Source organism: Oxyura jamaicensis, chromosome 22, assembly GCF_011077185.1.
Source record: "Oxyura jamaicensis isolate SHBP4307 breed ruddy duck chromosome 22, BPBGC_Ojam_1.0, whole genome shotgun sequence".
Lineage (NCBI taxonomy): Eukaryota > Metazoa > Chordata > Aves > Anseriformes > Anatidae > Oxyura > Oxyura jamaicensis.
This window is the reverse complement of record NC_048914.1, coordinates 2,920,050-2,932,456: the sequence shown is the minus strand read 5'-3', so window position 1 is coordinate 2,932,456 and position 12,407 is coordinate 2,920,050. Positions and strand designations below refer to the sequence as shown.

The 12,407-nt window shown below is 44.3% G+C and overlaps 1 protein-coding gene across 1 annotated transcript in view; it reads left to right on the top strand.

The window, feature by feature from the left end:
- Positions 1 to 12,407, top strand: part of DOCK5 (dedicator of cytokinesis 5) — an 82,248-nt gene that overhangs the window by 7,764 nt on the left and 62,077 nt on the right. The window contains exon 2 of the mRNA XM_035345171.1: positions 11,676 to 11,759. Coding sequence (XP_035201062.1) covers positions 11,676 to 11,759 — 84 coding nt within the window. The remainder of the gene's footprint in view (positions 1 to 11,675; positions 11,760 to 12,407) is intronic.

The window sequence follows — 12,407 nt, the reverse complement described above, 5'->3', positions numbered from 1 at the left end:
ATGATAGAAAAAGAAAATAAATCAACTTCTGAGTTCTCCTGTACCTACAGAGGTTGTAGTGGAACCAATACAGGGAGATCTTGTAATTACAGAGCAAAATAGGGGTTGGTTTTTTGTCTGCTTGTGTTTTCCAGAATATCTAGAGCCCTCCGAGCTCTTTGACCAGGGCAGAGAGAAGCTACTGTGAACCCAGTCCCAGTGTAGAAGTAGCCGTCTTCATCTCTAGTGCTACGCACATTTTCCGTAACTACTCATGTTCTCCCTCCATTTATTTTATTATGATTTGTGCCTACCAGTTAATGTTGAAGGTAATAACTCCAAAGCTTTCAACAGGGAAAGCTAAAAACCTTGATGCTGCTGACAGCAAGAAGTTTGGACTCTTCAGAGCAATGTATGGTGTTTTCTTTCGGAGTTAATGGTGGCATTTATTCTTTTAATTTCATTCCTCAATTTATCGGCTGTGTCTAAAGTTTCTTTGGTGTGTAAGTTGACCGTGCAATTTATCGCTCCCAGAGTCCTTTCTCTTTTTTTTTGCTAATCCGTATTAGCTTGAGTCTGTCTTCCCTTGCTTTTGGTGCTTACTCTATTTCTTAAGTAGTTCCCTGTGAAACTAATCCTCTGGACTTCAAAGGCATTGCTGACATGCAAAGGACTTGTACCCATTCCTTGGCTTATTCTTCCTTTGCAAAGTAGAAGCAGCATTTCTGCAAGTGTCTTGTGACTTCTGGCTGCTTTAGTTCTGGGGTATCCAGCTTGAGACGTGACAGTCTTGATTTTCAGGATCTGTCTCACGCTCCGTCTTCTTAACAGTCAAGCCTCTTCAGCTCTTGTGAAGCATCCAAAACTGCTGCTTGCATTCTAGAGCTTCTGCTGAGCTGTCTCCTGTTAATTAGATACGAGCCTAATTGTTCAGAGGTGTCAACAGGCTGGAAATACCAACCTCACTTGTACCGGCTGTGCCGACTGGTTCTGAATTTCATGTTGGCCTCGTGCCCATTCCTGTAGTTCTTCTTTGCCATCGGGTTGCATTTGGAGCACAAATGCAGTTAAGAGCTATGGAAGTTACAAATGAAAGTTGATAAACTGGGGAAACTTCAACCAATAACAGATTGATCAAGAAAGAATAAAGGTATAATAATCTCACCCTGTCATTAAAAAGTGGAAGAAATGTACAACGAAAGTTTGTCAGAGTTTCTTTTGCAAGATGACATGGTAAAGACATGGCCAAGCCTAAAACTGTCTTAATCCTAAATCATAAATGCAATTATCCCCTTGCTACCTAGTGAGAACTGTGTTTTCAGGTCCAGTGCATTTAGTTTATGGTAGGATGATTAAAACGTAATGAATTTTGGTGCATTTGCCAGGAACATAAATAGGAATTACTGGACAGCTTTCTAGGTGGACAGTTCATGGCTGGCTTCAAAGACTGAGGGTCTTAGAGTCCTGGTTGGACCAGTTGCAAATACAATTTACGTTTCCAGCTTAAATGATTAAAAAAAAAAAAAGCCTTTTTGGTACAGTACAGACTGTACCTCCTAGGAAGATCTCCCAGGACTAGAGGGGGGAGCATTGTTCAGAGGATGAATTGCCCTGGCAGCCTCTTGAAGCTTTCAGATAGGCTTCTGGCACATTGTCAGGATGTGTCTAAAAAAAGTCGTGATGGTTCTGTGGACAGTCCTCAGCCACTTCTTGCACTCGCGTTTTTGGAGGTGTTGCTGCAATAAAAGTGGGCCTCGGCCTCAAAAGTGCTGATCCTGGGCAAACAGCTCCTTGAGGTACGAAGGCGGTAGTAAGAATTTTTTGTTCTTGGGAAGGGTGGTGCTTTGATCTCCCTAATAATAAAACAGGATGTAACTTCAGTTACACACTTCTAATGCTGTGACAAACTGTCACAGATAAACAGTGGCCAATTTGTTCTGAAAGAGGCTTTGTGTGTGTGGTTGTATTTATTTATGTATAGGAGCACCTGGCTTAAATACCGGAGGTCTTCCTCTTGGAGCACTTACATTTTCAGTGCTCTGGCAGTGTAATGGGTGCATCGAGCTGCATAGAAGTGGAGTTTAATGCACGAGAATAAAATGGAACCACAGACATCCATTATGGAGAGCAATCCGTTACGAAGCCCATGTGGAATAGGAGGTGCTGAAGGTCCAGAGGCCGACTGAAATCCCTCTGGTTATGCGCATTAGAAATGCTACTCGTGTTAGTCCTGCCTGGATGAGTTACCTCAAGGGCGAGTTTCCACAGAGGTGCTGTCTGCTGGCGGCAGAGAAGCTTTTGGCAGCATATCCTGAGGTTCCTGAAATAAGAGTTGGCCAAGCCGTGCTGTGGATTCATCTCATGCAAATCGTGGGAGACCTCGTCTGTCTCTTTCCGAGCGCATCGATGGCAAGGGGAAAGTATTGGAGGCCTGGGAACACCCGTACACAAATTTCTGTCTGTGTTTCTGGTGGGCTGGGTTTGCAGCTGGTGAAATGGGGATCCCGTAGCTGTGTTTTCCCTGTGGGTCTCTCAGCTTGAGTTCAGGGTTGCTGTGTGTAGGTGTGATGCTAGCAGGAGACGATGCTGAAGTTTTAACTCAAGTGAACTTGATGGTGAAGACTAGCCTGTAGGCACACTTGGGCTCTGTGCTCAAGTGTTTTACTCATTAGACCTCCTCTCATCTCTGCCCTCTCTCCCTCTGGAAGTAATGCATACAGTGAAAACTCATTAGATAGTAACACTCCGTTCTGTACAGTAGTATTTCCAAGTTTTCTTTTCATTTCCTTTGATGTTTTGCCCAGTAAGATCTAGGACAGTAATTTCAAGCCAGTGGCAAATTCACTTAATTCTTTTGAAAGTGCCACACACTTTCAAGTTGGAAATTAGCTGAGTAGTCCAATTTATCAAGTGATGGCTGATTTGGTGGGGTTTTGATTTGTTTTTTTTTGCTTCTACAACTCTACTTGAAGATTTTGTTTCAGAAGTTGCTCTCGTGCTAATTCTTTTTAGGCACAGAAAGTATGTTTGCAGGACTGGAGGAAAAAGAAAGGGCGATTAGAGACAGACTTTGTAAGACTCAGTAGTGATTGTGTGTGCCTTGTAAGTGAGCATCTGTTTCTTCGCAGGCCATAAAAATGGAAACTTTCAAAATCAGAGGCTGCTTTTGTGAAAACTGGATTGAAAGTCCTCTGATAGGTACTTGCAGTTGTGAACACCGGACTAGAAGTACTGCAGCGTTCAGAAGGCTGTAGGCACGGACCCTTGTTCTGTAGGAGATAACCCAGAGTGTTTATGTGCCTGTTCTCTTCCAGGTCTCTCCAAAATAGAAAGTGCAGAGAAGATGCATAATATTTTTATTTTTTTTTTGATACCAGTGGGCTAACCTGAATACAGACCAGATTCAGACACATTTAAAGCCAGGAGTAAAACTTGAATTCTGTGATCATGTGCCAGATGAAAGCGTTCTGAGGTTAGAACGTTGCTCTAAAGGACAAGGCGGTGATTTAATATATCTCTGGGAGAATACTAGTCTTTCAGGCTAAGTGTTACTGCTCAGATTTCAAAGAGGCAAAATAAACCTGCAAGGCGTGGAGGATACGCACCTTACAATAATATCAGGCACCTTTTAACCTAACGAGATCTCTAAGTCACCTGTCATTATGGTATCTAGTTCCTGCAGCCTCGCCAGTAGGTGAAAAGGAGCAGGGTTATGTTGCATCCTGCGTGTTGGGAAGGTCGCTGTGTCGCAAAGCAGTTGAATGTACATCGTGGTGAATGAATGAAATAACACACCAGATTGATGTATTTAGTGAAGTTAGAGCTGGTGAAAGATGCAGCTTTGATAGCACCAGGATCTGAGATCTCTCAGACTGCAGTAGTAATAACGACATTGGCAGCTGTTGTGGCACCTTTCCTCCCTGAGCCAGCTTCATCCAGCTCAGAATCGAGTACCACTCCGCATGGCAGCTTAGTGTCACTGGTGGCTTTTCTCCTTTATCAACTAAAGGAAGGTTGGCTCAATTAAACAGCAAGATCTTGTGGCAGCTGGACTGTGAACCATGAAGTCAAGGAGCACCTTCCACACCCAACAAGCAGCGCGTTGTCATCTTTATGGACTTGGAAGCTGCTTGTAGCACGTGAGTGACAGATTGGCTGCTTCCGCATGTGTTCGTTCCCCTTGAGCACTGACATGCTATTGCACGTTGTTTGGTTTAAATCAGCCAGACCTGGAATAGACCGTGGCCTTAAAAACTGCCCTACACTGACATTAACACTTGATGATTTTATCTTCCCTTTGTATGTTTGCGCGCTGTTAGGTGGGCAGCATTATTGACTGCAGGAGGTAGACGGAGGCTGGTAGAGCAACAAGAACAAAACCAAGGATATTCCTCTCAAGTACCATGTGGGTAAGCGTGCAGACATCCTTAAATGGTTGTAGAAAGAAGATGGCTCAAGGCGGCCGGAAAAAAAGTTCACAAAAGTGTGAATCTTCAAGAAGAGAGAGGCCAGGCTATTTTCTTTTTCTGTGTATCTGCAAAAGGAGGTATTTCATGATGTTCCAAGGAGGCTAGAATTGTAGGGCTAGTAGAAGGAAATTCATTTTGATAAATCAAGCACTTGGATACATTGTCTGTAGTGTAGGAGTTGGCTCCCACACCAGTTCTGATTTATTCCTCCATTGGCTCACAGCATTCCCTCTTACTCCAGACATAAGCTGAGACAGCTAACGTAGATTAATTCTTTATCTGAGCTTAAAACCCCTAAGGGCTCTTGAGAGTGAAAATAACAAAAGGAAGTAGAGAGCCTGGTGAAGAAAATTACACAGCTAACAATTTGTGTGTGTATTACCTATAGAAATGCATACTCACTGTTATGTACTGTGACTCTGTTGCGCATTATTCTGGTGTTTTCAGGAAGATAGTTTAGCAAATTACTACACGTGTAAAAACAGCAGATACACGTCTATGTGAACGCCCAAGTGTGTTTGGATAGACTTGGTTTCTGGGGGGTTTCCTACCATAGATTTTCTGTGCTGTTGACTTCCATGGCCTAGTTTGAGGAGGAGCCAGCAAGAGAGGCTAAGGCTTTACATTTCTTTTGTCTGGTGTGGGACTACTATAGAATAGGCATTTGTGGCAAAACAGGAGAGATTTCCAGACATGTCCAAGTGTTCTATCTGCCCATACACACTGGTTTAGTATGTCATAATGCTGTAACCAACACCTTGTAGCCACTGATAAAAAAGTAAGCCCAGAAAAGTCAGTGCTCATCAGGAAAACTTACTGTACAGTCTTGGCAGTGTAACTGGGGCATCTGCGTGGCTCAGATCACTGAAGCAGCTGCAGTCTGGTTAGTTCTACCCCAGACATGCTTAGGAAGAGGCAGAGCAGTTTATGCTGAGATGGTATTACTGGTATCAATATTAGCATTTTGTTCAGGACGTATATCTCTATCCTTTATTGCAGGATAGATGTGCCGTGGGAACGGAACCTCCTTGATTTTCAGGCAGTTACTACTGTGGTGTAAACACTTTGCAATAAATAATTGAAGGGAAGATGACTAATGGGAATTCTGTAGGCATGAAAAGATGGAGATTATTTCTTTTTCCTTTATAACCAGTATGCCTTTTGCTTCAGCAGTTCTGAATCATCTCAGCTTGCCTGATCCGAATCTACTAAGCATCTGTAATTAAAGCACAGGGGCTAATTTGTCATTGGGTCTGCTGCTTGATGCAGAGCATTGTTGTGGAACCGACTGTGGTTTTCGTTGGTAGAGTGCAAAGCCGTAAGAGACCATTAGATCATCTCGTTGGAACATTTGTGTAATGCTTGTGAAGCCGTCCCTTTTCCCATGGGTGAGGTCGTTAAGTTGGGTTTCTCTAAAGCAATCCAGGCTTTGAGAGATTAAACCATTGATCATACGTAGCGTATGATCCACGGTCTGTGATGGAGACGGACAGGAATATCCAAACGTTGATGGTAGCGTGACTGAAGGGGAAATCTTTCCCAATCCCAAATCTGGCAATCAGAGCATTGGTGCAGGACAGACTCTGTAAAACATTAGATTACTAGCCTGTCCCGTCTCCAGGGTAATACTCTGTTATTCAGAGGAAATCAGAAGTATCTTAGCATGCTTTTTATCAGCTGTGCTTCTGGAAGCACGCTTGGCAGGTGAGCAGCTCCCATCCTTGTTTGGATTTCGTTATTGGCGTAGTCTGAGGCCGGACTCTGAGCGTTAGAAGCATGTTGAGGACAGCGTGCATCCTCCTGCCGTTCTCATGGTTCTTGGAAGGAATTAACACTAAAACTGACGAGTATGGAATTCAAATTAGAAAGGCCGTGCCATATTTTCATGCGTAGGCAGATTGTCTGACTTCTCTGTTAATTTTCAATGCTCATTTTTAAGATAACTGAATGATTTTAAGTAAAAATCCTCCTAAATGTACTCCTCTGTGAGAGGTCGGCCTGAAACAATAAGTATACAAGATATTCATGGTCTACCTCTAGCTCATCAAATGATTGACTCTGAAGCCTAATAACGGCAGTTAATTAAGCCTTTCTATCCAAATACTGCCACTATTCTGGTTTACATTCAAAATGCTGAGCATTTGCTTGGAAGTTTGCAGAATCGAGGCTGAATGTCGGCCTCAGACATTTCAGGAGGGGTCGTTTTGTGCATAACAACGTGCCTGTTCCCCAGAGTTGAACCACGACTCGCTTTTCTCTGAAGATATCTGCCACACAAATCTTAATTACGCTATTTTCAAATTTTCAGACACAAATTCCTGGGTAGTACAAGAAAGTTTTTCTGCTCAAACATCAAAAAGCCTTTGTTCCCATTAGGAATTAATTCCCTGGGCAGTTCCTTGTTTTTTAAATAAAGCCACTGTTTTTTTGGTTACGTCTTGGCAGCAGACAGCATACCAGGCTTCTCCGAAGGAGTCTGCCCAGCCTAAATGCCGCTTCTTAGCACAGGGCTGTTGCAGCATGAAGGCACATACTTCTGTTTCCGTACAGAAGTTTTTGACTCCTCGCTTGAAAGATGTAATGAGATGAAGTCTGGTTGTTGCTGCAGCACTGAATGTGATTCTTTGTTCGGAGGAAGCAAGGCGCAGCCCTCTCCTGTCAGATAGTGGCGAGGGCAGACTTCAGAGAAGTGGGACGTGGTATTTGGAAGCTGTTATCGTGTCTCTGTGATGGGTGGAGGGCTGGTTATTTCGAGCCCAGGAAGAAATAGCGGATCTGGCAGTGGCTGTGTTTTCCAGGCCAATAATCCACGTTTCAAATACATTTAAGCAAGTTACTCTGCTTTGAATTAGACACAAAATGGTAGGTGACAGTTTCTGCCTCGTTCATTTTAGTTTCAGACGTTTTAGCTAGGCTTCCCTTTTAGAGCAGTCTTGAAAATGAGTTATGCTCTTATGGCTAAAGTGGCTCAAGGAATTAATACTTGGTTTTTGTCTGAGTGTGCTGCAGATGAAGTCTATGTGCCGTTCAGTTCTGCCTCCAATTTCCCTGCATGTAAAAGCGAACAATCCCTACCTTTCTAATGGGTGTCAGTACTGTTAGGTGAAAGGTGCTGCATTAGTGCAGGAGGTCACTTGTCCAGGGATGTATTCAGCCGCACTCTGAAGAGCTGATACACATGGCACTGGAGCTGACGGCACTGTCACCCTGCTCCCAAGTTAACGGTGCCAATAGGAACTGAAGGAGTAAGCCTGCCACTGCTTTCGTTGAAATATTTGCCAAAACCCCCGCTGGTTTCACTAAAAGCCAGCTCAGGCTCAGTTTGTTGCTGACAGACCTCTGGTGAATCAGGAACGTGCTGTGATTAATCTTGTCCCTTCGTACAGCTGGAGGTTGACCTAAAGAAACCTGCTCATTCCATCAGAACCCTGCCCTGTGCCAGCCTGCATCCAGCTCTGCCTTCTCAGAAGCCTCCAGCTCACTGCTAGCTATTGCTCAGCACCCTGGAAAACCCAGGCTGCCCCAGAGGTGTCCTTTGCCCCACATGCGGCCCTTGCTCCTGGTGATGACTGTTGGGTGATGCTTCAGATTGAGCCGTGCACCCCCTGACATCCCCCTTGCTCACCCAGTTGTGCAATGCCTGGGGAGTTCCTCTGGATCCATTTCAAGGAGTCGCCTTCTGCCCTGCAGCATGAAAATTGCTTCTTATCTTCACCTGCGTAACTCTGGCTGCTGTCATCGGCCATAAAGTTATCTGCTGCCCTCTTCAAACCACCTCCAGTGTTTACTTCGCCGACCTTCCCTGCCGGCGAAGTGCTCAGGCTGAATGCACAACTGAGGAAAATATTTCCTAAACCTACTTGCTGCTGAACAAACCGGGGAGCCTCCTTCATGCTAACCGAATGATACGACACATTGCCTGTAGTTATGCTTGAAGAGTAAGTTTGTTAAAGCAAACCCGGTATCATTAAGGATCGTGGTTTTCTTCTCTGCCTCTTTGTTCAGAATAAATTTGTTAGACTTCAGTGCTGCTTTTCATTCAGGGCAACAAAAGCAACAGAAAGGCTGTTCTAAACTGAATTTCAAAGGACAAAGTCTGAATGGAAGTTTAACTTGAAGGGAAAAGACTTAACTTCACATATTCCTACAAATTCTGGGGAAAAGTCTTTATTTTCTATTTTTCTTCTTCCCTTCTTGCAGCACTGTCAGGTTTCCATAGGAAGGATTTTTATTTTTTCGTGCCGTGACCATGGTTGTTATGTGCGGCTTCCTTTTCCTTTTAAGTTGGAAGGAGGTCAGATTAAATACACACGATGAAAAAGAGGCTAAACAGTTCAAATAACCACGGACAGACAGTTTCAGACGGGGCTGACTCGAAGCAGCAGGAAGCATTGGTTGCAAACAGCAGAGCTCCCAGGGAAAATATGCCAGCAATTTGTCTTTTATAACCTTGCACATAACTGTTGGGTAGGAGACTTTATATACAGTGGCCCTCTCTTCTTGCTTAAATCAATCTAGCAAAGCAAGATACTACAAATCTTGCCTGTCTTTGATGTAAGGTGGCAGAAGCGTGCTCCTTCAGCTTGCAAGTGCTGCATTTTGGGATGTGAAATCTTGTGTAAAGCAGTGGGGGGGGGGAAAGGGAGCTGCAGTAGTTACTGCAGTAGTTACTTGTTTCTCTTGGGGCTGTAGTGCTTTTGGAGGGGAAGGGAGCTGCGTTTCGTTCTCCCTCTTCTCGTGGCTGTTGTGCTCTTGGCTTTTGAATGAGCTGCCTGTGCTCTCCAAAGAAAGGCTCGTCTGATGCCCGCCCACCTTTCTGCTGGGTGCTTGGTGCTGCTCAAACTGCTTTTGTCCGAAGCTAAAGCAGCAATTTTATGGAAAAATACAGGCTTGTGTTTATATAATGTCTGTTTGTCCCAAAGAGACCCAAGGCATCTAGAAATTCTGTGTAGGAATCCCTACAGGGCTAAGCACAAGTGCATTCCCACAAGGCAGCCATTCCTCACGTCGAGCCCAGCCCTGAAACGATCATTGGAAGGCAGCAAATAAAGCAGTGAGCCTGCAACCACGGGAGGAAACTTCCGAAGCCAGAACTTAATCAGCCAAGCTGGGAACTGGCTAAGATGCTGCGGTTTAAATCTCTTAAGTCTGGCAGCGCAATGGGATTACTTGTGTCCGTCCGCACGCTGCTCGGTGCTTGGCTTCACCCGGGGAGCGACACCTCCTGGGCTGTGTCCCCGTGCTGGGACTCGAAGTGAAGCCTGGATGGTTTTATTGATCCACACCCCTTCCTGCTACACCCGGGGGAGGTTTGGGGCTGCCCTGTCCAAGGAGGGGCTCGCAATGTCCCTGCTTCACTTCGGGATTTGGCAGGTTTACTGCCGCAGGAGGCATGGCCGCGGGGAGTTTGCTTTCCTTTGGGCCGGGCACTGCACTTTTCTGCTGAGCTCTGCAGATCCTGGCAGAATTATTTGCTGCATCCAGCAGAATGGTTTCTTTTTAACTGACTCAAATCCAACATTAACCGGTTCTTCTCCCAGATTCATGCTCCCGGTGCCTGGCAATACGCGGTGCTTCTCAGCGCAACACTCTGGTTTGTGCGGTCGTGTTTGTCTTTTCCCAGAAACATTATACAAGCTTTTCCTACAAAAATATCAATGGATTTTTTTCACTCTAGGGGCATTTACAGTGTCTGAGCCGACTGCCCAGCTCACCAGTTTTGAGTATCTTGGCTTAATACCCTATGGTTGGATATTGAAGGATATATATAGGATGTTGAAGCAGTGCCGTAAAAGCCCACCAACACTCCTGTAACCCCCTTAAAAACAGTGCAATAATTGCACACGTACCCCGTGTGGGTCTCTGCAGGCACTGGAAGTCACAGCAGGCATGAATTAGGGCCACGGTGGACCTGCACTGCCCCGGCAGCTTAAGAAAATAATTGTCCGTTAGCGCTCAGGGGCTACTGCAGATACTGCAGGGAACTGACACAGCCTGCCAGCCTCGGCTGGATTATTTATAGTTCCAATATTTTAAAGAAAGTTAGTATATGTGAGATAATTTCCGGTGTGGTAAGCCACAGCCGTTTGTTTGCCCTGGATCCTTGCCAGGAGGCGATATACCTCGTCTTGGCGGAAACGATAGGCATTTGATGTGAATTTCCTGACACAGGAGCTTCAGTTTTTATATTTAATTTTCAGAGCGTTCTTCAAATGCAAACCCGCTGAAGAATTTTCCCAAAGCCCCCTGAAAAAGCTTGCCTGATTTATTTGCCTTGTTAAATGTAAACATTGTGCTTGCTTCACTAAGGCGTTTTCTTGGGAAAATGCTTTTTAGAGACGTAAATACGGTACTTCTATATGAGAAGGTTGCATTGCTACATTTAAGATGTGGATTTTATCATCCTTACTTACAGCAGTGTTAACAAACTACCTAAGATCATCTCATCTATTCCGACTTACTTATCAATTCATTGAACCACAGCAAAACATTTTCCTTTGTACTTCCATTGGTTTGAAAGCAAATTCAACGTGAGCTTCTCATCCTGCCAGGCAGCTCTGAGGAGGGCTCTGCACCCCAGGGACGTTGCAGAGACCGGGCAGTTTACAAGTGTGGGCTTCTGGACTTAATCCTATTCCAGCTGGAAATCCGATAAGCGTTCAGATTAGCTTTAGGGATTAAATTTGCGGAGAATCTCAAGTTTTCGTGCTAAGTTTGGTTGGTGGCTGGGAAGAGCCTTCAGTAGCAGTGCGAGGCACTTGGTAACAGAATAGTGGCATTTTTCTTATGGCAGACAATTGATGTTGTTTTGCCTGTTCTTGTGAGTGCTGTGGTGTAGTTAGCCCAGTGAAACACTAATAAAAAAGGCAGTTATCTCATGGATCCTCTGCCGGGGGTAGTAGTGACCTTTGCCAGGCAGGCTGTCCGTAAAGCGTGAAGTTGGAGCTTCTTATGGTGTCACCAGTCTGTTCTTAGAGGTAAAAGAATAACTTTGGCTGCTGAGAATAATGTGTCTTATCCTTGCAGGAACTGATGGTGGAATCTGGAAATAGATCTGCTACTTTCTAAGCTATCTTCCATATGATACTGAAAAAGGAACTTTTAAATACTTTTCCAGAATCTTACTTTGCCTCTGACAGGTGACGTGTTACTAGACTTTAAAATCTGATTAGCTCACAGCTTTTGTGATTGTTCAACTCTCTCTCTTTCCCTCTCCTTCCTTTCTAGCAATCTACAATTACGATGCTGCCCAAGATGTGGAGCTCTCCTTGCAAGTTGGTGACACCGTTCACATTCTGGAGATGTATGAAGGTGGGTTGCAGATCACTTCCAAGTGCTTTTCAGTAGTGTTTGGAAGTAAATAAAACAAGTCAAGATTTTTTAAATGTAAACTTCAGATTTAGATTTTCCATTTCTGATACATATTCCATGACCAAAGCTTACTATGTTGTGCTTGCTGCATATGTGTGATTTTTTTTACAAGAATGTAAAAATACGTGAAATACAGAAGCAGCAGTCGTGTCTGTTCTGTTCCTGGCAAAGGTTTGTCAGGGTAATAATTTTACTGACAACTCAAAGCAGCACTGCTAGAGAAAGAAACACTTCTACTTCTGGCTTTTTGTTCCTGTTTTTACACCACACGTTAACCTTGTGCCAGGCCAAGTAATGAACTGATCCAGATGGGGGAGGAAAAAAAAAAAAAAAGCTTTTAGCCTGAATTAGTTCTTTGATCTGAAACACGGGAGGCTGTGGTGGAAAGAAAAGGAGAGGGCAGGTCTAATTGTTTAAAAGTAATGCTGGTTTAAGTGGTAATATCAAGAACTGGCATGATAATGCTTTTAAAAGACACCAGTGATGGAGCTTCTATGTGCTGTCTCTCAGAATACTTTCTCTCCTAATACGATGGGTTCTCTCTCCGAATACTTTCCAGTGAAGTTTTTCGTAGCATGTACCGTAATG